The sequence below is a fragment of the Hippichthys cyanospilos genome, chromosome 9, assembly GCF_059441005.1.
Source record: "Hippichthys cyanospilos isolate Australia breed blue-spotted pipefish chromosome 9, RoL_Hcya_1.0, whole genome shotgun sequence".
NCBI lineage: Eukaryota > Metazoa > Chordata > Actinopteri > Syngnathiformes > Syngnathidae > Hippichthys > Hippichthys cyanospilos.
This window is the reverse complement of record NC_142377.1, coordinates 4,223,853-4,245,073: the sequence shown is the minus strand read 5'-3', so window position 1 is coordinate 4,245,073 and position 21,221 is coordinate 4,223,853. Positions and strand designations below refer to the sequence as shown.

Genomic DNA, 21,221 nt, shown 5'->3' with positions numbered 1-21,221 from the left:
GTGATACCCAACAGCAGAGTTGTGGAAATACATCAAAATTCACTCAAATGGTTGAAAAAATTCTTTATTCACTATAAATAAGGTATATTCGTTCATCTAGCTATGATCGAATGACAGAAGAACTAAATGCACTTCTACTAGATGGCGGAAGGTCAAATGAACCTGTCACCTGGTGTCATTCATACAACAGATAACTCATAGCTTTGTGTTCACTTAAGCAGGTCCACGTTTCACAGATACGTTTGGGAGTCAAATGAAATGCCATCATTTCTACATCTATACTACAGATCTGCAAGACATAAGGGCATTTCCCTCCCCCATGTTGTGGCCACAAAAACGGATAAAAGGTTTCAGCAAAATACTAAATAGGTGGCCACAAACAGGTAATAGGTGCGTGTTAAATTTGCATCTTTGCTGATGAAACACAGTATGTAACACATGTGGTGCACTATAAACTGTAGAATAGATAAACCGTGTGCACAATATATTAATTTGTAGACACTGTTTCGTGCTAACAAATAAGCATTTCATGCATACATGGATTTTTGAGTGCATTATAAATATACTATGCACTGAAAATACAAATTTGTGATAATGAAGTAGCTGGTCAGTTGTGTAAGCATATGAAAACTCATGGAAATGAGAAGACATTGGTCTTTAAAAAAAAACTCAAAAAACTGAAATTTTTGTTTGACTACGTGCCTTGGCTCAATAGCATTTGAGTGGAGGCAGTGGCAATGCATTCATATTCTCGTAGGAAGAAAAAAAAAACAATCAGTAAAAGGCTTCACAGAGAACAGTAGTATTAAAGTCAGTGGAGTTGGGGTGGTTTGTCCTGTACGACATCACAACAGGTCAAAAAACAAACGTCAGGACATGATCCTGTGTGAGCCATTAATTAGAGTTCATCTGACCGTTAAAAACAACACTGGTCGCAGCAATTCCGATGAGGTCACGTGAGTGTGGCGTGCGGTTTGCTTTTGGCGGCAGCGCAGTGTCCGTTGGTACCGTTTTCAATTTTGGGCGCACGCGTCGTGGTCATTGTCCCGCTTTGGTCCGGTGCCGACTCGTCCTCCGAGCTGCTTTCCACGTCGCTGCGCACGTCGTTGCAAACCTGGAGAGAGGAAGCAGACGAGTTGAAGCTGCGACTGTCGGAATGGGAGCCTGCCTCACTTTTTCATGTCGACTCCTCCTGTCACCGAACTTTGCCGCCAATTTTGCACCGATCATCTGATGTAGGTTTTATTGGGGACAATTGGGAATTCGTCCGTAAATGCGGCTTCAAAACAAAACAACAAAGAAAAATGGTTGATTGCCTATTTCATTTTACGGATGGGACCGTTTGGAATACCGTAATTCCCCAAATATTAGACAATTAGATTTTTTTTTTCCTTTTCTTCGACACCAGTCCAGGAAGATTGATTTGTCGGCCACATAACCTGAGTTTTAACACAAAGGTGTTCATTTTTTTATCGTCATATTCTCAAACACCTATATGGAACGTGATCAGGCTAATTGGGAACATGTGGGCGAGTACCAGTACCAGCCTTATTATTATCCCGCATACTTTGCTAATAAGCCTAATTATTTGACGTTTTGCAAAGAAAACCTTTTTTGCAAGGACAACATGCGGGACATGTTTGTTTCTGTAATATGCACATTTATTAGCTTTCATTGGCTGAGAAAAGAGGATGTGTTTGCTTTATTTTCCCTTTTTTTGCTGAATGGAGTAGAGGCAACATGGATTTTTCCTTGTGTGTATTATGCAGAATGCTTTACTCGCTTAGTGGCATTTTCATAGTGTCATGCTTAGGCGCACTACAATTCATTCGTTTTTAATAGACTACAATGAAAGAAGTTGTGAGTTTTATTTCACAATGCAAATGTTTTGCCGTTTGTAAGACTGAAAAAATGATTTTCTTTAAAATGATCAGTCATTGATTTTAATATAAATGTTCTGTGTCAAAAGTACAAGGTGTATCTGTGTGTGTTTGTACTTGTATCTCTCTGGAAAGAAAAAGTGATATTGAACACCCCTAATAAAAAAGATTCAAAACATTGAGTCTACAGTAAGACTTACAGTGAGAAAGAAGTGTAAAGTTGTCAAAGGCATGGCGAGAGGACACAAAAATGCGAAGAAGAAAAAGACCACTCAAAGCACAAAAACAGAAAGAAAGATGGAGTCTGTCAGTCCACAGGGAGAAGAACCAAACAGCTTCTGCAGAGATGACAAGACAGCATAGAAATGAGTACATATACACACACAAATACAAAGGGGGTAGCAGAGTAGAAAGTAGATATACGGATATTTCAACATACGCAATGTTTCATTAAAAAAAAAAAAAAAAGTACAAAAACAGATGCAAACTTGTGTTAAAAAAAAAGTGCCCAAAAATGCTTTACCATAAGTTGGTTGACAACGTATTTGGACTTGGTTACTTGCCAAAAGTATTGGGAGTTATGCGTTATAATTAATTAATGTGACGCATTACTTTTTGCTGGAACGCAGTAGTGTAAGGCGTTAGACATAAAAAACTAGTAATACTTTACTCGGTACAGATGACAGTAACGCGTTACAATGCATTATAATACACTGTCCCCAAAAACGCTTCTAAAGCCTTTAAATTTCGAATATTGATTGAAGCAGTTGATAACATCTGGCGCTGCTGTATTGGTATGTAAAGAACATTTATGAGTTGTTTTATTTGTATGTTTTTAGTTTACATTTCCAGCAATCTAGGTATAATTTACAAGTCCACAGAAGCAATTAACATTTATTTTGGGAAATGTTTAACATGTAAGTTTACTTAAGTTCAGTTGAAGGTCGTTCCATTGGATGTGAAACGAGCGCAATGAGCAAAATGTCAAATCCATATTTCCAGGTATGCCGTGGTACTGTATAAGCTATGTAATAGTAGTTTAATGCCTGCTTCTACTCAAAAGCGTTCCTGAGCACAAAGCCAAAGTGATGAAACGCTACCACCTGTGGGGTGCTGTTGATCATTACAAGGTTTTTTAATATTATAATGCAACTAATTACTTTGGAATGACAGTAATAATAAATAATGCATTACAGTTTTGAAGTAACTTGCCCAACATTGGCTGCCACCAGTGGTGAGGATCCCTACTTTTTTGACCCACCTTGCCCCTCAGGATGGCTTTGATGGCGATGCGTGCGATGAGGTAAGACCACATGATGTGCAGAGCCTGCAGCACCAGCAGCAGCACATTGAAGACCCACCACGACGGGAACGGACCCACAATGAGCCAGCTCTCAAACATGGTGGAGTTCAAGACCCTGAGATGCGGTACAAAGACATTGACCACAAAAGAAGAGGTTGTAGAAAACATCACATGTAGTACTTTTTCAACTCAACTAACGGATTGACAGGAGATTGTCATCAGAACCCGGCCCCTCCCACTACGAGGTATACATTTCTCCTATGAGCAGCACCACTGACACTAAATATCCACGATCACGTTACAATGGACAAGGTCATCTATTTCCTATCGATGACCGTCAGCCTCCGGGTTGGTGCACCAGAAGAAACCTGTCAGTGTCCCTCATTTATTTTCTACAGCACTGGTGCACATTTTTGATGCTGGAAAGGCAAAGCCTGACTTTTGTTGGCGAGAAGTAGGATGCATCTTTTTTTTCCCAGGCTTACGGTAGAGCCCTCGCTAAGAAAATGGCAGCAGTCTCGTTTTTTATCCCCTCCTCATCCCCTTATGTTTTACCTTCCTTATCTCAGCACTTCGGTTTACTGTTCTGCATCCCACTGTTGATTCGTCTATTTTATATGTCTCTTGGACAGTTTGAGACTGTTTAACTGATTAGGGTTGCCTTGTATTTGTGATGTAAGTTATCCCTATCATATCCTATCCTGGACTGCTTGCCAGTCAATTTCCAAAACAGAAATGCGGGCATTGGCAATCACATTCAATTCTATGTCAATTTGAAGTCTTTATGAGGCTACTGTGGACTCTGCCCCAAATGACTTTAGGTGAGAGAAGCTGAGCCCTTCTGTTCGTGGGGAATAGGTACCAGGCCATAGTGAAGATCCACATATAACTGCCACCTACTAAAATGGATTGGGAGGAAACAAATGTTATTTTAGTCATTATAATTTAAAAAAAAAATCAGTCATTTAATAATCTGTATTTTTTTTCTGCAAAAAATCAGTATCAGGCTAAAAAAAAAAAAAAAAGCATATTGCCAGTCCCTCGCGTTAACAACTATCTCACCACACGTGCTAGCCTCCACTTAGTGTTTCGGATTAAACAGAAATGAACGCAAACCACTTTCAGACTCACCATATTGGAAATACCACGAGCCGCGTGATGAAGAAGGTCAAACTAAAAACGACGAAGAGGATGTCGCACAGACGCTGCCACTTTGCATATTTGGCCAGTTTGGCTACCTGGTGACAAATAAATAACATTATGGTGTCTTCGTGCCTTCCATAAATGTCAACCAGCTGGTTTTATGTCTGAATGACCTCGAGCACGACGTCAGAAGCGTCATGCACACACATCACCAGGGTGCCCACCCGCACCATGTTGTTGGCATACGAAAAGCTGATCAGGCCCACCGTCGCTAGGTGATGAACAAACATGGCCAGGAAGTCCTGCATCAAAGTCAAGGAGGACATTTACATTAAACATGCTGTCAAATGATGTCAGAAAGATAGTTAGCACATCTTGCTGTCACGTGGGAAAGCCGCCTAAAAACTCACTATATAGGATATATTTCAGCAACCAGAAGATTTAAACGGATATATTTTGTGAGGAAAGATGCAGAGATGTGTAGAAATAGGCAAGATGGTAACATCAATACTTCCAGGTCCAGGTATTTGATTGATTGTTAAGTGGAGCGTGGGTTCAGCACGTTGAGCGGAGACAATGGCGGGACTTTTTATGGTGTTGACGCCGTGCTTTGCACACATGCAATTTTTTTCATCCTTCGCATTTGGCATCACTCTTCTGTGCAAAATTTAAAAGCCGTATTTTATTTTCACTTTACAGGGACTTAACTGTTCCAAAACAGTATTTTTGGGGGTAGGTTGTTGTCCACTTTTTTTTATCAAAGTGTCAAAGACAAGTTAAAAAAACAAACAAAAAAAAAAAAAACAGGTTATGAACTAGAAAAAATCTAATTTGTCTTTATTCTGTATATCAACCAGAGTGCGACATTTACTGTCACCGACATATTTTCATATGTGCTGTCTTGCGCCCAGCTTTTCTGTGGTTTGTAGAAACCTTGTAATGAGCAAAAGCACCCTGCAGGTGGTAGCGTTTCATCACTTTGGCTTCGAGCTTAGCACCGCTTTTGAGTAGAAGATAAAGATTAGGGCTGCTTTGAAAATGGCAGGCAGGGAATGGGTTAAATCAAGTCAAACCAATTGAAACATGAATGTATGAACAAGTTAAAATGCTTTCAAAAAAATGCGCCTCCCGTTTCTTCGTAAACAATCCAACCCAACTCTTTCATATATGCCAGAATTTTTTCACGACGGTTATTCACTAATTGGTCATTGTGGCCAGGTTAAGCAGGTTTTTAGTCTTCTTTTTTGGTTCCCATTGGCTTAAAAAAGATCCATCATGACTCCATCTGTTTGTGCTGAGCTGTTTTTTTTTTCTTATTGGATGATCATTTTGCCTGGAAGGGATCCAAGTTCAGAGTGGGTACTAACCCGCATTTTCGGAGAAAAAAAGTTTCTGGAGTTGTCTCCTCTCTCTTGGTGAACATTTGAGCCCATGTGTTTGTCACCGTGCAAAGTCACTCTGAGACTCCACTGCTGCCTTGTGGAATTTGTATCATTTAGTAATTTCGGCCCATGCAGTCACATGAGAGTGGGCGCCCTCGTGCTAAACACGCACACACACATGGGGTGACTGGCACAAGCTGCACCCCTGCCCACAACGTGTCAGGAAAAACAACATGTGACCTTCCAGGATAAACTCAAACATTGAGATTCTTATTTTGGTTCAAGGGGATTCAAAACACACACATGCACGTATGCACACTTAAGATCTCACCTTCCTTCTTATGTCAGTAAATTGTGAGAACATGAGTGACCAGTAGAAGGCCAACTCTATCATGTAGTAGCGGTAAAGAGCGGGCGTCAAGACCTTCAGTGACAAAAAGGGAGAGGACGTTTAATGTCATTAAAGATTAACAAGTGGTTTGATTAGTACAGTACATCGGTTAGACTGAGCATTAGTCTCTTAGTCTTTTCTAACTATTTCTGTAAACGTGTCCATTAGCAAACTGTTTGTTTGGTACGATTCTCTGCCCAAACTGTGATCATCTACGCTGGAGGAAGATTCAGAGCCACTTTTAAGCAATGACACACACTTTAGGTCAATTATTTAGACATACATAGTGTTTTACGACATACCTGATAAGGGTAACCATACCAGCAGTGCCGTGTATCCCACAGCCAAGGGGTCTGATTATGCAAAAGAAAGCATGCAAATGCAAAAATAATCAAGCAACACCCTGTCAAATTAATACAACACAGCTTAAATGACGGTTTTTATTGTTACATTTGTGCTTGATCGTTTGTATTTTAGTAACTGTACAGCACTCTGATCAGCCCTTTGAGGTTGTTTTTAATGTGCTTTATCAATCAAATTTGACTTGACTAAAAATATGTACTGTATTTTCCGAACTATAAGGCGCACCGGATTATAAGGCACACCCTCAATTAATGACATATTTTAAAACTTTTTCCACATATAAGGCGCACCGGATTATAAGGCACACCCTCAATTAATGACATATTTTATAATTTTTTTAATCACAATATAGTATTACTCAAAGTAATAACAATAATAACTCAAATAATAACTCTAATCTCTCAATAGCGTAATAACTCAATGTCAATATGACCAACCTTGTTCAACTGTAAACACACAAAAGAAACAGGTAAAGCTTACTCTATCAGTTCATTCCCCATCAACGAATGCCAATCTCAGTATTAATCTATATATGAGGCGCACCTGATTATAAGGCGCACCATCAGCTTTTTTTTTTTTAAAAAAGGTTTTTAGGTGCGCCTTATAGTGCGGAAAATACGGTAAACGTATCGGAAACGAAACTACGAATCATTGCTACTCTGAAACATATTTTTTGACAGGTTTTTGATTTCATTCAATGCCAAGGATTTTTCACAGCACTAAACACTAGTGCCAGCAATTTTTGACTGATTTTTATCGCTGTTTTTTTTCAAGACACACACAATATTGTGTTCTATGATTATTTACACATTTATACCAAATTAACTCATTAACTGCCAATGACAGCTATAGACATCAATGAGCCATTTTTACTTGGCTGGCAATGAATGAGGAAAACATTTTAGTTTTCACTTTACGTTACTGTCATGATAAAGAGTAAAAATGCATTCGTTTCAGTAAATAACATACTTAATCTGCAAATTAGCAGATTAAGAACATTTAACTGATTTATTGCCGCTATAGAAGTCAAAGAGCCTTTTTTTACTGGTCAGATGAATGAGTTAAGGATTAGGCTCAAGTTTTTCATCTTTATATCTACTTTTTTTCCCGGGTGTACTTAATCTCCAATAGAACCACTTGAACCAAAATCCAGAGGAAAATGTTTTATTCTGCTACTCTGTTAATTCTTTATACATTTTCTGTGTTCAAGTATACAGTATAGACATACTGTACACACTGTCTGAAGAAATATCTGTTGATTATCGCTATGGCCATCATGAGGCAAAGTACCCCAACTCACATTGTAAACAGTTTGTATGAAAGAGGGGATTTTAAATTTAAAATAACCGTCCGCTACAATCTTGTAATTTAAAGAGCAGGTGCATCTGACACATACATGTATCAAACAATATCATTTGTCCTTGGCATTGAATGTTTTCATTATACTGAATAACTTGTAGTTGGAATTTAAAAAGTTTCAGCTAGATCCATGTGGGGCGCTTACCTGCCAGAGAAACCAGAGGCCATAGGTAAATATGGACAGATAAAATGTGAACCTCCACCTGAAACGGACAATACAGAATGTGATTCTGATAAAAGTAATTCCAAACACATTTAAACACACACACATGCACAGACACACTTTTATACGGCTATACTTGTGACCACATACAATACATTGATGTATTGCATTACCCAGCTCCTAGCCCCAACTTTAAACATCAGAAATGATTGCCTTACCCAAACCTCAATCCTAACCCAATTCAAAGCTATACTCTAAAAGCAAGTCTTGATCCTCAAAAATAGGTCCTCGTCTGTCATCACTTTTCCAAAACGTCCTCCCTATGTCGGTAGAAAAGTCAAAGCGGTTCTCACAAGTATAGCCATACAGGAACACACACACACACACAAATAATTTAGTTCAGAGCCATCTTAGCGCTAAACAGGCTCAACTCCGCATTTTTAATCACTTTGAAGACTAAAACATATCCAGGCAGGCAGCAGTTTGAGCGTGCACCATAGACCTACATGCTCTCGCAGAACTTCATGTGTGTGCTGGGTCTTTCTTGGTTCCTGCGCTGTCGGAACCAGTGCTGCACCTTGCGCACTTCCCAGTCAAGCTGCTTGGACAAGCCGTTCAAACGGCGCAAATCAGGATTCTACCAGAAGAAAAAGAACATAGGGAAATGAAGTACATATAGATAAAACAATTCTAAAAATGATTTGTAAGGGACCTTTGTAATGGACTTAAAAACTTTCTCCAGGACCGCATTAGGCTGAGGTCTTCTTTCAACATTGGGATGAATGTGAAGGTTCCCGGCACACGTACTGGCAACAAATCTGTGCCAAGGGGCAGAGGTAAAAACATAAAAACAAGCGTCTTCACATTTTGTTAGTTGTAAAAATACAAAACTTGGGCAGCAAAGACACCAGTCTATCCATCTTATCTAACGCTTGTCTTCATGACATTCACTGGTCACAGGAGACTATCCCAAGTGACTTAGGGCAAGAGCCTGTCACCACCACAGGTTAGCTTAGTGTCTACATTCTGGCAAAAGATAAATGACTGATATCATTGTAAGACATAGTTTGAATATCATTGTTGAATAGAGCAAAAAGACCCTGGTCAATTATTAGCGACCTAACAGAGGAAGTTCAAGAAAAGGCATTCCTGTGGTTCCTCCAGTGATATCCAAAGAACCTGCTATTCTTCAGTACAGAGAAGTCTAAGCATACAACTAGCCTGCTTAGAATGGTAAATTGTAAGAACAGCATCTTCTGATTCCATACACAAAGCACCAATAAATAAACATAGACCAGCTATGTTAATCATATTTGCACCGGTTTCTCGCCTTTTGTCAAATTTCAGTAGCGCTAGATCGTCAATGTATTTGGCACCACATGGCTTAGAAGTAGTTTAACTACAAGTCGGGGGGAAAACTTGTTCTGGCCATGACTTTGCACAACAGCAGAAAAGCAAACGTTTTAAAAAGGCTCCTAAGAGGCACATTTTCACCAAGCAGGTTGGTACGGTTTAGTTGTTTTTACACCGAGGGGTGTTTTCACTCACATTTGTGACAGGGGTAGCTTTGGATCCTTTCTTAATCTTGTATCTTACCATGTGTCAACATGACACATGATCATTTTGTTCTCATTCTATCCACAACGTTTCAATGCAACACCTAAGTGACATTTTTCTATGAGAACATAGCATGATTGGCTCCCGGCGCGACCATCGACCAATGAGGGCAGGAGTTGGAATATACTCCTGCCTCAACTTCCATTTGTTATGTAGCCAAAGGCAAGCAGCTCGGTGTCAATCGGAAAACACGCAGGCTTTAGGGAGGAGTAAAATCTCCTACCTGGATTTCTTCTGTAATAAATTGGAACTTCAAGTGTAAACTGTGATTGTTTTCATGTTTGCTACAGCTGTCACTTAAATTAGACTTCCAGGTGCCGCTAATGTGACCACTTTATGTACCCTAAGGCAGAGGCACTCTCAATCGGAAAACACTCACGCTGGCAGGAGGAAAGCAGCTTCACCGTGCCTTTTGAAATGTCTTACCTAGGTTTCTTTTGTAATAAATTGGCATTTCAAGTGTAAACTGTGAGTTTGCAACAACCTACACTATAATTAGACTTCCGGGCGCTGCTAATATGACCACGGCTGAGACTACAGCAAAATGGATGGGGAGGGATAACAGCAGTTACTGTATAAGCTTTAATGATTTAATAAAATCAAATTGAATTTGGATTTAATTCAGATTTAATTAAATAAATGTACTGCAGTAATATTTGCCTTAAATATGAATAGTATGAAGACTTTTCACATTATCACAGTTTTCACTTATCGCGAGGGTGGGGGGGTTCCGGTCCCAATTAACCGTGAAAACCATGGTAAGGGTACAGTATATAATAATAATAAGTATATACTTATTATTTACTGTATATACCGATATATAAGCAGCACTCAGTAGCATTAGTAGATTATTTTGATACCAATTTTTAATATGTATATACAATTTTTATGTTTTTACCTGTGATTTATTTACCTTCGAGTGCCGTCAAAGCTTGTTATGGCCATATTCCATAGTGAGGGTGGCCTCGCCGAGCTTAGCCTTCTTCGTATTTCTTGATTATTTCCAGCTTCGTTTCCGCACTCACTATACTATTTTGATACCAATTTTAATATGTATACTGTATACAATTTTTATGTTTTTACCTGGGATTTATTTACCTTCGAGTGCTGTGAGAGCTTGTTAAGGCCATATTCCATAGTGAGGGTAGCCTAGCCAAGCTTAGCCTTCTTCGTGTTTGATTCGTTTCCTTATGAATCATCTTCTTACTTCTCTCTCTCTTTCGCTCTCTCTCTTTCGCTCGCTCTCTCTCTCTCTCTCTCTCTCTCTCTCTCTCTCTCTCTCTCTCTCTCTCTCTCTCTCTCTCTCTCTCTCTATATATATATATATATATATATATATATATATATATATATATATATATATATATATATATATATATACATATACACACACGCACACACGCACACGCACACACACACACACACACACACACACACACGCATTGGGGTCTTGTCTTTAATTCTGGTCCTACAGCAGAAATGTAGCCTCAATCTGGATATGAATGGGAATGAGTTGTCTTCTATCACTAACCAACTCAAACAAAGTCAAAGAAAAATATACTAACACTTATTCCCTCCATATACAATTCAGGCTGATGTCCAGTGACTACAAATATTTCATTGTGAACCCTGGAATAACCTCTGGTATTGAAATGTTTTCTTAATGGCTGCTTTCATTGAATGAAATTGAACTGGGCTGACAGTTAATGAGTTAACTGTTGTGTGTTCAATTATGAGGGCATACACCACAATAGGCAGGTTTTTCAGCATTTCCCCATTAGAAGAAAGAATAAACAAATACAAGAGGGCTGTACTAACTTTTATGATATGCAGTACTCAACATGCTTCAGGTGCTCTTAATGTAATAGCTATATGAAGGTTCATGTAGCTTGGTGTGGTTTTCATGGTACAATTGGAAACAATAGTGGAAAACTGAGAGGTTGTTAATCTGGCTATATGAGACAATAAAGAGCATTGAAAATGAGAAGGCTTGAAAGAGGTTACGTCAGATGAAGGGCAGGGTTGTACTTCCGGCCTGCCTTTATCTGCTCCTTACTCTCTCTCCCCCACTGCTGTTGTTGCGCAATACCCAAAGAACTACATCAAATAAAAAAATTAAAAAACTAACAAAAAAAACAAGCTCGCATGCCTCGATTAAAGAGCATTCGGTCCTAAAGTGTCTCTTCAGCATGGTGAACCCTGTAAAGAATGTTTAAAATTTGGGTTATCGCTCCCTCAGTGCATAGCAAGGACTGGGGGGGTAAATTAAAAAAAAAAAAAAAAAAAGCTATTTTGCAGAGAAACGTGCAGAGAAACGTGCAGTGACGTGCAGTCTAAAAACGGTGAAACGCCAACAAACAAGTTGTTGCGAGCAAGAGAGACCTATGTTCCGTTCTTGGGTTATGTTGATGTAATAAAATTGATTGTTGAGATCGACCCTGCATCCCCGCTGCCATTCTTGTCGGCCGCAGGCAGAACTTGTTCATCTGCATGTCTTGTAACAGAATGACACGCGCATACACCGGGGCGAAAATGGCTACTGTGCTGTTTCCAATTGCCCCCTTCAAAACAAGAGTTTGTTACAAAATAAAATATGATGCAAGAACAAAGTTTATCTGACTAAACGGGGAAAAAAGAGGCATAACAATAGTAAAATACTTTACTGTACACTACGTATAGATTAATCTATTTTATTTATCTATTGCTATTTATTTATTATTTTTTAGTTGTTATTTGTATGGTGTTTCAACTAACACTGAAATTCGGGTTAAATCGTGTCTTCAGAATTGATCCACGTTGTAACTCGAGGACCCCCTTTATACTGCATACCATGCTAGCTGTCAATTGAGACGCACTATGAAAAATCCCATTGGTAAAAAATTGGAGAAAATTCGGTCATTTTGACTGCTCATCAAATTTGCTTAAAACTACTGTAATTAATGTGCTCGGTTCTAAGTAGGCTTAATTTTTTTCATTGGTTTGCACTCAAGTAAGTTAGCTGTGTTGTTCTGTGTGCCAATTTTTTGCCATGTCCTGAGTGAATTTGTTTGTTTACTTTATTTATTTTAGTTTATTATTCTTATTTGTAGGTATCAAGACTTGAAGCCTTGTTTATATACTGTTTGTTTAAAAAAAGGACAATAAATAAACATTGCGGTGTATTTTGAGCCTTAATGTTACCCGTACTTTGTCACACAACACACGATGGAAACCCGGCTCCGGGTTGCGTTGTACCGCGTGTTACAACTATGTGCTATGCTAATACAGAGTTAACACTATGTCGTAGTCCAGCGTATCATTGTTGTATTACAGTAAGTAACAAAAATGAGTGAAAGATATAACAGACATGTTTGACCATACATGATGAATAATCATGATTAATAATGGTAATTTCAATATTGACCAAAACGATCATGATTATGATTTTGGACATAATTGGGCAGTCCTAGTACTACCAATCCGAGTGTGTCAGTGTTGGTGAAAATATTGAGGTGCTGCTCTTATTTCTTAACGTGCAGGTATATTAAATCTGTGTTGAAGGTGTGCTGGTGATGCTCTCATTTCTTAACATGCAGACATGTTCAGTCTGTGTTAAAGGAATGATGTTGCTATAATCAGGCTGTTTTTAACAAAAAAGTTTTGAATGAAAGCCAAAATTTTGTAAAACTTCCATGTACCACATCACTGCGTAAATATCTGATTATTACAACGTGCGATTTTTACAGTAGTCCTTTGCGGCCTATACATGACACGATTTTCTGTAAAAAAAAAAAATGTTGGTGCAACTTATAATCGGGTATGGCTTATAGTCCAAAATGAACGATAATGTAAAATATAAGCAAACATATAAATGAAAACATATTTAAAAAATATATATACAAATACATGTAATAAAACATTTTAATCTGACACTCACACCCTTATATACCATATGTGCATGTGTCTGTATAATTGCACGTATCATAAATACAGTGAATGGAATGTGTTTAATAAACCCTTTTAATTTTACATTCTCTCACTCGCACACACTCATATGGTAGATGCGCACGTACAAAGGCTCTACAAGCGCACTGAATAACAATGATCTTTATTAATGTATGATGGTGACAATGAAAGACCTGTGCAGAACAATGAAGAGGATGAAGATGATGTTACAGCCCAGGTCAATGAGAGCTTTAACTTTTTTTTAAGCACTTCGAAGGATACTTCATTGTCACGTAGAGGCGTAGGAGAGCCTGGCGGCGGCGTGACAGGTTCATCTACATTAGCGATTTTCAATTGTATTTTGCCAAGAAAGAGAACTTTTCGCCCCCCCACTGACTATAAAAAAGATTATTACCTTTAAATTTGTATAAGTATACCTAAACCTGTATCATTTTTAACATTAACAAAAGAAAATAGCTATAGAAATCAACTTTAAACAACTGTTAATTATTTTTACAGCATTTATACAGGTTACATCTTAGTCTAAAGCAGAAAAAAAATAACCAAGTGCACCAAGTGCCAGAAAAAAAAAAAAAGAAAATTCTTATTTTTTTACAATTACAATTGACATGACAAAAACAAAGCCTTTTCTTGGGGTCATCTGCCTCACCCTTGGCATCGCCTCGCGCCCCCCACCCCACTATTTGAGAAGTCTCGGCTTCTGCTAGAAGCTCTGACAGGCGTTTTCAATGGACAAGGAGCATTGTGATGGGGACAAAATATCCTTTTAAACTATAATGCCATAACTCCATTGACATTACCTATTTTTAAAAAATCCATGATGTAGTGTTGAAAAATTTGCAAAGCTTGAACAACGATATAGAGAGGGATTATGGTTATTGAAAACAATTATTCATTCAATTCAAAACTTAGTTTTGAATTCAATCATCCAAAATTCTCCTAGTCAAAGCTACCAACAACCCCTGCACACTATTTTTTGCCGTCAATTACCGGTACAATAGTGTTTTATTGTGTTACTATTACTATTTATTTTGTTTTATTTTTCCTGTACAGCACTTCGGAAACATTGCGTTTGTTTAAAATTGTGCTATATAAATAAAGTGGATTGGATTGGAATATGATCCAAATATGACATATTGTGTGCAATTCAAGCCTCTTGCATTTTCATTCAGCAGCATCCATGCCTAAGCTGCAGAGCGTCTTTCAACGTAATCAAAACAGTGAATAAGCATCTTAAGTTTATTTTTTATCTTTTTTTTTTATTGTTATTATTTTCAGTCCTGATAACCTCAGATACGTATTTTACGCCACATCATGTGGAAATGTGTGTTGGGTATGGCAACATTGAAAACAACTACAGCAACAACATTCATATTACTAATACTACTACAGGTGCGATGGTTAAAGAAAAACAAACCAAAAACTAAAAATCTAAAATAGGCTGGTTAGGAAATCTTGAGGACCGGACTTGGGAACTCCGCCTTATATGGATTGGGAATACTCTACACCTTTTAATATTTCCTTTCTGTAAATGTTCAGCTATGTTTTCATATGAATTTTGGTTATTTGAAAAAAAAAAGCATACGATAGTTGTATTTATTTGGCGTTTGGATTATGAGGTGGGCCGTTGGAAAATGGCACCCGTACAACCACTGCTAACAATGGGGAAGTTCCAACCCATGGTCTTGACCTGATTAGAGAAACTGTACTTTTTTTTTTTTTAAATGCTACCAAAGGTAGGAAGCAGGAGACAATGCTGTAAAATGCAACTCAAAGGATGTTTAACACATAGCATCAATATTATTACCAGTGGCATCCAGTTTCACTTCCAGACATTTTTTCGAATCTGGGTCACTCGTATAGCTCCCATGACAAAAAGCTTACAGAGGGTGCCTTGGCCTACCCATGCACCATATGCCGGATGCTCCCACACAAGAGATGTTGCCACAAGTGGAATGGCAAATACTAGCAAACAAGACACAACTGATTTAGGTGGGAGGAAAATTAGGGTTGAAACATATGGAGCCAGAAAACTAATATAGCCAAAGACAATTAAAAAAATAAAATAAAATAATTGAAATCTGTGACTGATCCATAGTTTCAATTTAACCCTTGACTGGGCATATTGGATGCTTTCGGCCAGTAGTCAAAAACAGCCTTCATTAGTCGCACTTTTTTCCATTTGTAAGTCCTAAACAGGCAAGCATTTTCATGATTTTAGAGAAAGTTAATTTAAGCAATGGGTGTTATGTACGCTTTTGGACGTTTTGCCTGTTTAGACTATTGGCTGAAGGTGCCCGCTGTGCCCAGTAAAGGGTTGAAAGGAATATAATCCACTTTGTTTCTGTATGCGACTTGCGATAAACTGGCAACCAGTACAGGGTATAAGACACTTTTTGACAAACATCAGCTGGGATAGGTTCCACTTAACAAATGACTCTCAGGTATAAAAGTTATTAAAGATACAAATGTATCCTATACCATAGTGATTCTGTAATATTCCTTCAACCCAGTCGTATCCTATACAACAATAATCCCATAATATTCCTTTAATCCAGTCCTTCTGTGCTGAGCCCTGATGCGCTGGCCATAACACTATCAATACAAATGAATAATGTGCTTGCTTATTTTTATCACTGTAGATTTATAACCATTCTTCAAATGAACCATCCATCCATCTATTTGTTGTTGTTGTTGCTTATCCTCGCCAGGGTCACTGGTTGCCAGGAAATCGTAGGGCGCACAGAAACAGGCAATATTCACACTCGCAAAAAAAATCTAAGGGCAATTCGGAGCGTCCAATATACCTTCCATGCATATTTTTGGAACAAACGGGCCAATTGTCAATTTTAAAATTAAATGTAGACCTTCAGCATAGGTTTGCCCACCGTTTATTTGTTTAAGAACTTCAAAATAATATTTCAAGATTAAACATTAATTCAGCCAACAATTACAAGGTAATTAAGACCTCGACCAAATGACTCCAGTACGGTACAAACAAACATCAAATGCTGCATTTGCCGATAAAGCTTGTTCTGCCTACACGCCATCCCATAAAACAGTCTGCCAGAATAACACTCCTCCTCTATTTCCCCCCCTCTATAAGTCATATTAAAGCCTTATCTTCATTGTGAAATGAGAAGGTCAGGCAAGGCCAGGCCAGCAATAAAATCCCTTCACATAATTTCAAAAAGACGCAATAAACAAGTCACATGAATGAACTAGGGAAAGCCCAGAAACTTAATTCCCAGTTATTTGGAGGGAAAAAGAAATGCCTCCAGGACATGTCTATTGTACTGAAAACCTGGTTAATGTGGTGCTGATGTGTTGGTGTGATTGTTGGATGCCATTTCATCACATAATGATAGTGCTTAAGCACACAAGAGCTCCAGGAAACAGAAATTACTTTTATCGTCACACTTTCACTAATCTTTCAAGACAAACAGAATGTGTTTGGTCACTGAACACAAAGCGCATTCTTCTTTCGCCAGAATAAAATGGTTTCCAGCATTTTCTGTTCTATAGAATTCAGCAATAGCATATGGTTTGGTTTCACTAAAAACACCAATTTCTGACAAAAAAGCAGAAAAAAGGAATATTAAGCTGAAAAGTGATGTTGATGCGAATATTTTTTGATTTTGTGAAACAAAACTATATACAATAATGCAAAAAGTTGGGGAAAAACAATCATAGATATTATGGATTCAATACTACTTTTTCCAGATTGATGCCAGTATGTGTATTCTACTTCGGATCATGAATTTTGAGTCAAGGCTCGGATCATTTATGAGCTCAGCTACAAGGAAAAAGAAAAAAAAAAAAAACATTGTCTTTTGTGTGTTAAAAAAAAGAAAAGATTCAACTCAAAATGTCAACCATCTCCACTTAGATTTAGGAAAACAGACAATATGAGGCAAGGTACCTTCATATATATATATATATATATATATATATATATATATATATGTGTGTGTGTGTGTGTGTGTGTGTGTGTGCGCGCGTGCAAAAGAAAAGAAAAGAAAAAGGAATAAAAGAAATTGCCAAATCTACAATAAGCATTAATTTTCCGCGCTCCGCGCAGCTCCACATTTCAAAACGACGTTATACTGGTAACCACGCCCCTATGCTCAGAGTCCACGCGGCCGACTTTCAGCAACACCTACCTTCCAGAATTTCTTTACGATCAGAAAACATGGTGGACAAACTATTGCTTATAATAAATGACTACCATGACCTACATACCGTAAACAACTCCTGCCCAGCACCATATTGGCGAGAGATGAGGAGTCTGTTAAAAAACACGTGGAAGAATAGATCGTTTGAATCTACTAGGATTTTCTAACTCTGTTATACAGTAGTGTTGTTTGTATGATGTAGAGTCCATTTACTGCCACCTATCGTATGGGAGAATATTGTCTAACTTCGGGGGAAAGCTGCATCGAGTATTAAGTGCTGCACAACGTGTGCCGGCGCGTCAAGCATAAACCAAGCTAGACTTTTGCTGCAGGCTTGTTTTTACCATAGTGTATTTCAGTGCAAGGCAAATTCAGAAATAAACATCTTGTATTATGCAACAGGGGTATTTTTTTTTTTGTGTGGGGAAGTGACAAAGAGGGAAAGTTGTGATGATTTGTATTTGCTCGCACTCTCGCTCGCTTGCCGTATATGCTTCCAAAGTATGGTCTCCCTGTGACACCATAGTGGGCATGCTGCATTCACGTAAAAAAAAAAAAGTAAACAGCAACCCTTCATTCTCCACAATGCGTCTTAAAGAGGTTGTTTTTGTAAAAAAAAAAAAAAAAAGTTATTCCTGTTCAATAAAGTATGTACATTTTTGGCAATTACTACAAATTAACCCAAATTAACTAAAATCCCCAACAAATGCATGGTTTTGTCAAAACACACACACACAAACATACCTATTTATCTATTTATATTGCGCACTATTTATTAAATCCAAAATGTTAATGATTTAGTTGATTTGTTCTTTGAAGCATTAATATTATTTTGTGCATTTGCAAATCAAAAACATGTTTATTACCGTTTTCTGACGGAGGCACCACAACATAAGAGCAACATTTAAAAAGTCTTCATTTTGAACTGTGCGTTTCCGCGCGCGCACACAGACACCGTAGTTCTATTCTATAGTGAAGCTCGTCACAATTTTCTCTCGCTCACTGGGCACGCATGCACGCACACACTCGCGGCTAGTAACTTTTGATGTAATCTGGCCTTTTATCCCTAAAATGGAGTCAAATGTCACGACTATGCCTAATGAAGCGATATATGTCTCAGACAAGACGTGGGCACTATTAAACACCATGAAATGAAATACAGTAAGCAATGGTAGTTTTCTGGCAGTTAGGGGGCTAACTAACTGACAACAGCACCTTCAGCTAGCAGGTGGTGGTGACTATTCAATTGACAAAACAGCCATTTGAAATTTACCGTCAAGTACGAACCTCTCGAACAGCATCCTGACAGCGAACATCCCCGCTGCCAGCGGGAGGGCTGCCAACAAGTGCCCGGCTTTGGGATACTCCACCCCGGGAGCACGGTCGGCGAGGTCCGCCCAGGTTACGTTGTAAGGCAGCCAGAACCTCTCGTTCCAGAACCAGACTGAAAGGGCAGCCATTGCCCCCCTTCGTGACGAAGGCGAAAAGGTGAAATTGAGACTCTTTGACAGGGGAAACAATGTTTACAACGTGAACAGGGCGCCTTCTTCTTCCTCCGCGCCTCCTCCGAGAATGTGTAAAGATGACAAGTCTCTCTGACAGAAGGAGTGTAGTTTCCGGGTAAGACTTCCAAAATAAATCTCCCGCTCGACTAATTTGTTCATGGTGAAGCTTATTCTTTTGCATTTCGACACGTTTGTTACGGTAGACACTGTAGACACACCAACGTTTCCTCATAAAACTGTTCACGACTTGAGTAAACGTTATGCCCAAGTCCAATCAAACCGTGTCTAAGTACAGCTCGACACTCGCAAAGCCCACTTTCAAGTGAGCTCGGCGAACTTGACAACTCGCTACCCTAAAGATGAGAAACGGCACTGAGGGAGGAAGTGCAATATGACTCTCTCATGACCCCTCCTGGGATTTATCATCGTTATGTATTTCACCATACAAGCCCCAAACTTTTACGTTGTACATTATAACATCCATCATGTGGCATCTGTTGCAAAGGCTTTTGCCTCAAACGTGGTTAGAGGCGACAAGAAACATGCGCTCCTGTTTATGGTACGACATTACAGCCAAGTGGCCGCTGGTTGCCTTGCAACTTCAAAAAAAAAGGAATAAAAAAAACTTGCATAAATGACACACCTCGACAAGTCAGTGCTTGCTTTGTATTTTATACCTGCAACCTTTCTAAATGCTTTGCCTCAAGGCTTTTTTTTTTTTTTAGAATGAAAATGAGGGTCCACGAGCCTAACGGTGGAAATACTTTACCATTTAATATCTTGATCCGATCTATGATGGCTCTGGAGAAAGATGCTGCAGCTGCTAATATTCTAATTTTAGATGGACATTCAGCCCTTTGCATGCGTGGTTATTTTTAGAAATCTTGCAAGGCAGTTGACTCAAAAACTATGCAATGGATTCCTGAGGAGCAAAGACAGGTCTACTGTACACTTAGTGCGAGGTTATATAACTTCTCGTGAGGCTTTTATGGGACTTGGGACGCTCAGGAGGGGCAGACGTCATTTCCGGGGCCTTTAAAAGTCATTCATGTTTCAGACTCACTTTTACAAAGCGTTTGTCCCTATTGTGGTCACAGATGGGTAGGCTACACACAGGTCTGATCACCAGTCAATCACAGGGCATATACTGGACTGTACACTCAAGTATGACAAGTACGATTGCTCCTTTCAATAAGGACAATTTATGGACAATTTTGTCAAGTATGACAAGTATGAATGCTCCTTTGAATAAGGACAATTTATGGAGTCTGAAAGTCCAGTCAAAGCTTTTCCCTACAAATGTAAGGTATATGCACCCTCAATAAACACAGCGGTCATAATCAATCAAAATGCCATGTTTAGACCACAAAGGGGCCCACATAGATAATATTTTAACGTAACAGTCCTCGAAAGAACCTGTGTAGTGAAGTGCAGGATTATTGAAAAGTAAACAGCCTGTTTACTAATACTGTAATACTAATAATATAATACATAATTTATTTGTTGTATATGTTTGTTTATGTTGTGTATTTTTTTTCAATTTTTTGTGTGGATTCCATGATGTATAGGAATTTCATCTATTTTCTTTTTTAATTTTTTGATATATTATTTTGTTTAAAATTTGAAAGCCAAATCTATTTACTAAGTGTGTTGTTGTTGTTTTTTAATAACAATTTCTGGGTTGAAACCACATCCCCACAACATTACACAATGGAGGGACTGAATTAAAAAAAGACATAAAAACAATGAGAACCTGTAACACAAATTATACCCCCCCCCCTTTTTTTTTTTTGCTCTGATGTTGTTATTGATTTGGAATATGTTAAGAAATGTTAAAACTAATTAGACTAAAAAAATCAATTTGAAAGCCTACAAAAGTGGCTTTCAAATTTCAAACCAAATAAATAATCTCAAAGAAGGTAAGAACAAATTTAATTGCTATACACGAGGGAACGAACATGATAAAAATGAAGTAAACTATTACATCGTCCGTAT

At 38.3% G+C, this 21,221-nt stretch overlaps 1 protein-coding gene across 2 annotated transcripts; it reads right to left on the bottom strand.

The window, feature by feature from the left end:
* Window positions 1–48: 48 nt before the first annotated feature.
* Window positions 49–19,305, bottom strand: cers5 (ceramide synthase 5). Of its 2 annotated transcripts, XR_015866696.1 has the most exons (11): window positions 19,009–19,305; window positions 8,697–8,802; window positions 8,491–8,621; window positions 7,967–8,024; window positions 6,402–6,452; window positions 6,040–6,132; window positions 4,500–4,628; window positions 4,315–4,421; window positions 3,142–3,298; window positions 2,081–2,218; window positions 965–1,114 (listed from the first exon to the last, which is right to left on the bottom strand). XR_015866696.1 is itself a non-coding variant. In XM_088424373.1 (10 exons), the coding sequence occupies exons 1-10, from the start codon at window positions 19,179–19,181 to the stop codon at window positions 953–955; spliced, it is 1,167 nt and encodes a 388-aa protein (XP_088280499.1). In that variant the 5' UTR covers window positions 19,182–19,305; the 3' UTR covers window positions 49–952. The 2 variants fall into 2 exon arrangements, 1 of the variants encoding a protein (XP_088280499.1); XM_088424373.1 differs by lacking the exon at window positions 2,081–2,218 and having other exon boundaries at window positions 49–1,114.
* Window positions 19,306–21,221: the final 1,916 nt, after the last annotated feature.

Excerpts from the sequence above, each read along its gene's own strand:
- cers5 (XM_088424373.1), bottom strand. The coding sequence starts at position 19,181 with ATGGCTGCCCTTTCAGTCTGGTTCTGGAACGAGAGGTTCTGGCTGCCT. Across the intron at positions 8,025-8,490 it reads ATGAAGTTCTGCGAGAGCAT|GTGGAGGTTCACATTTTATC; the intron begins GTAGGTCTATGG and ends TGTCCGTTTCAG. Across the intron at positions 4,629-6,039 it reads TTACTGACATAAGAAGGAAG|GACTTCCTGGCCATGTTTGT; the intron begins GTGAGATCTTAA and ends ACTTTGATGCAG.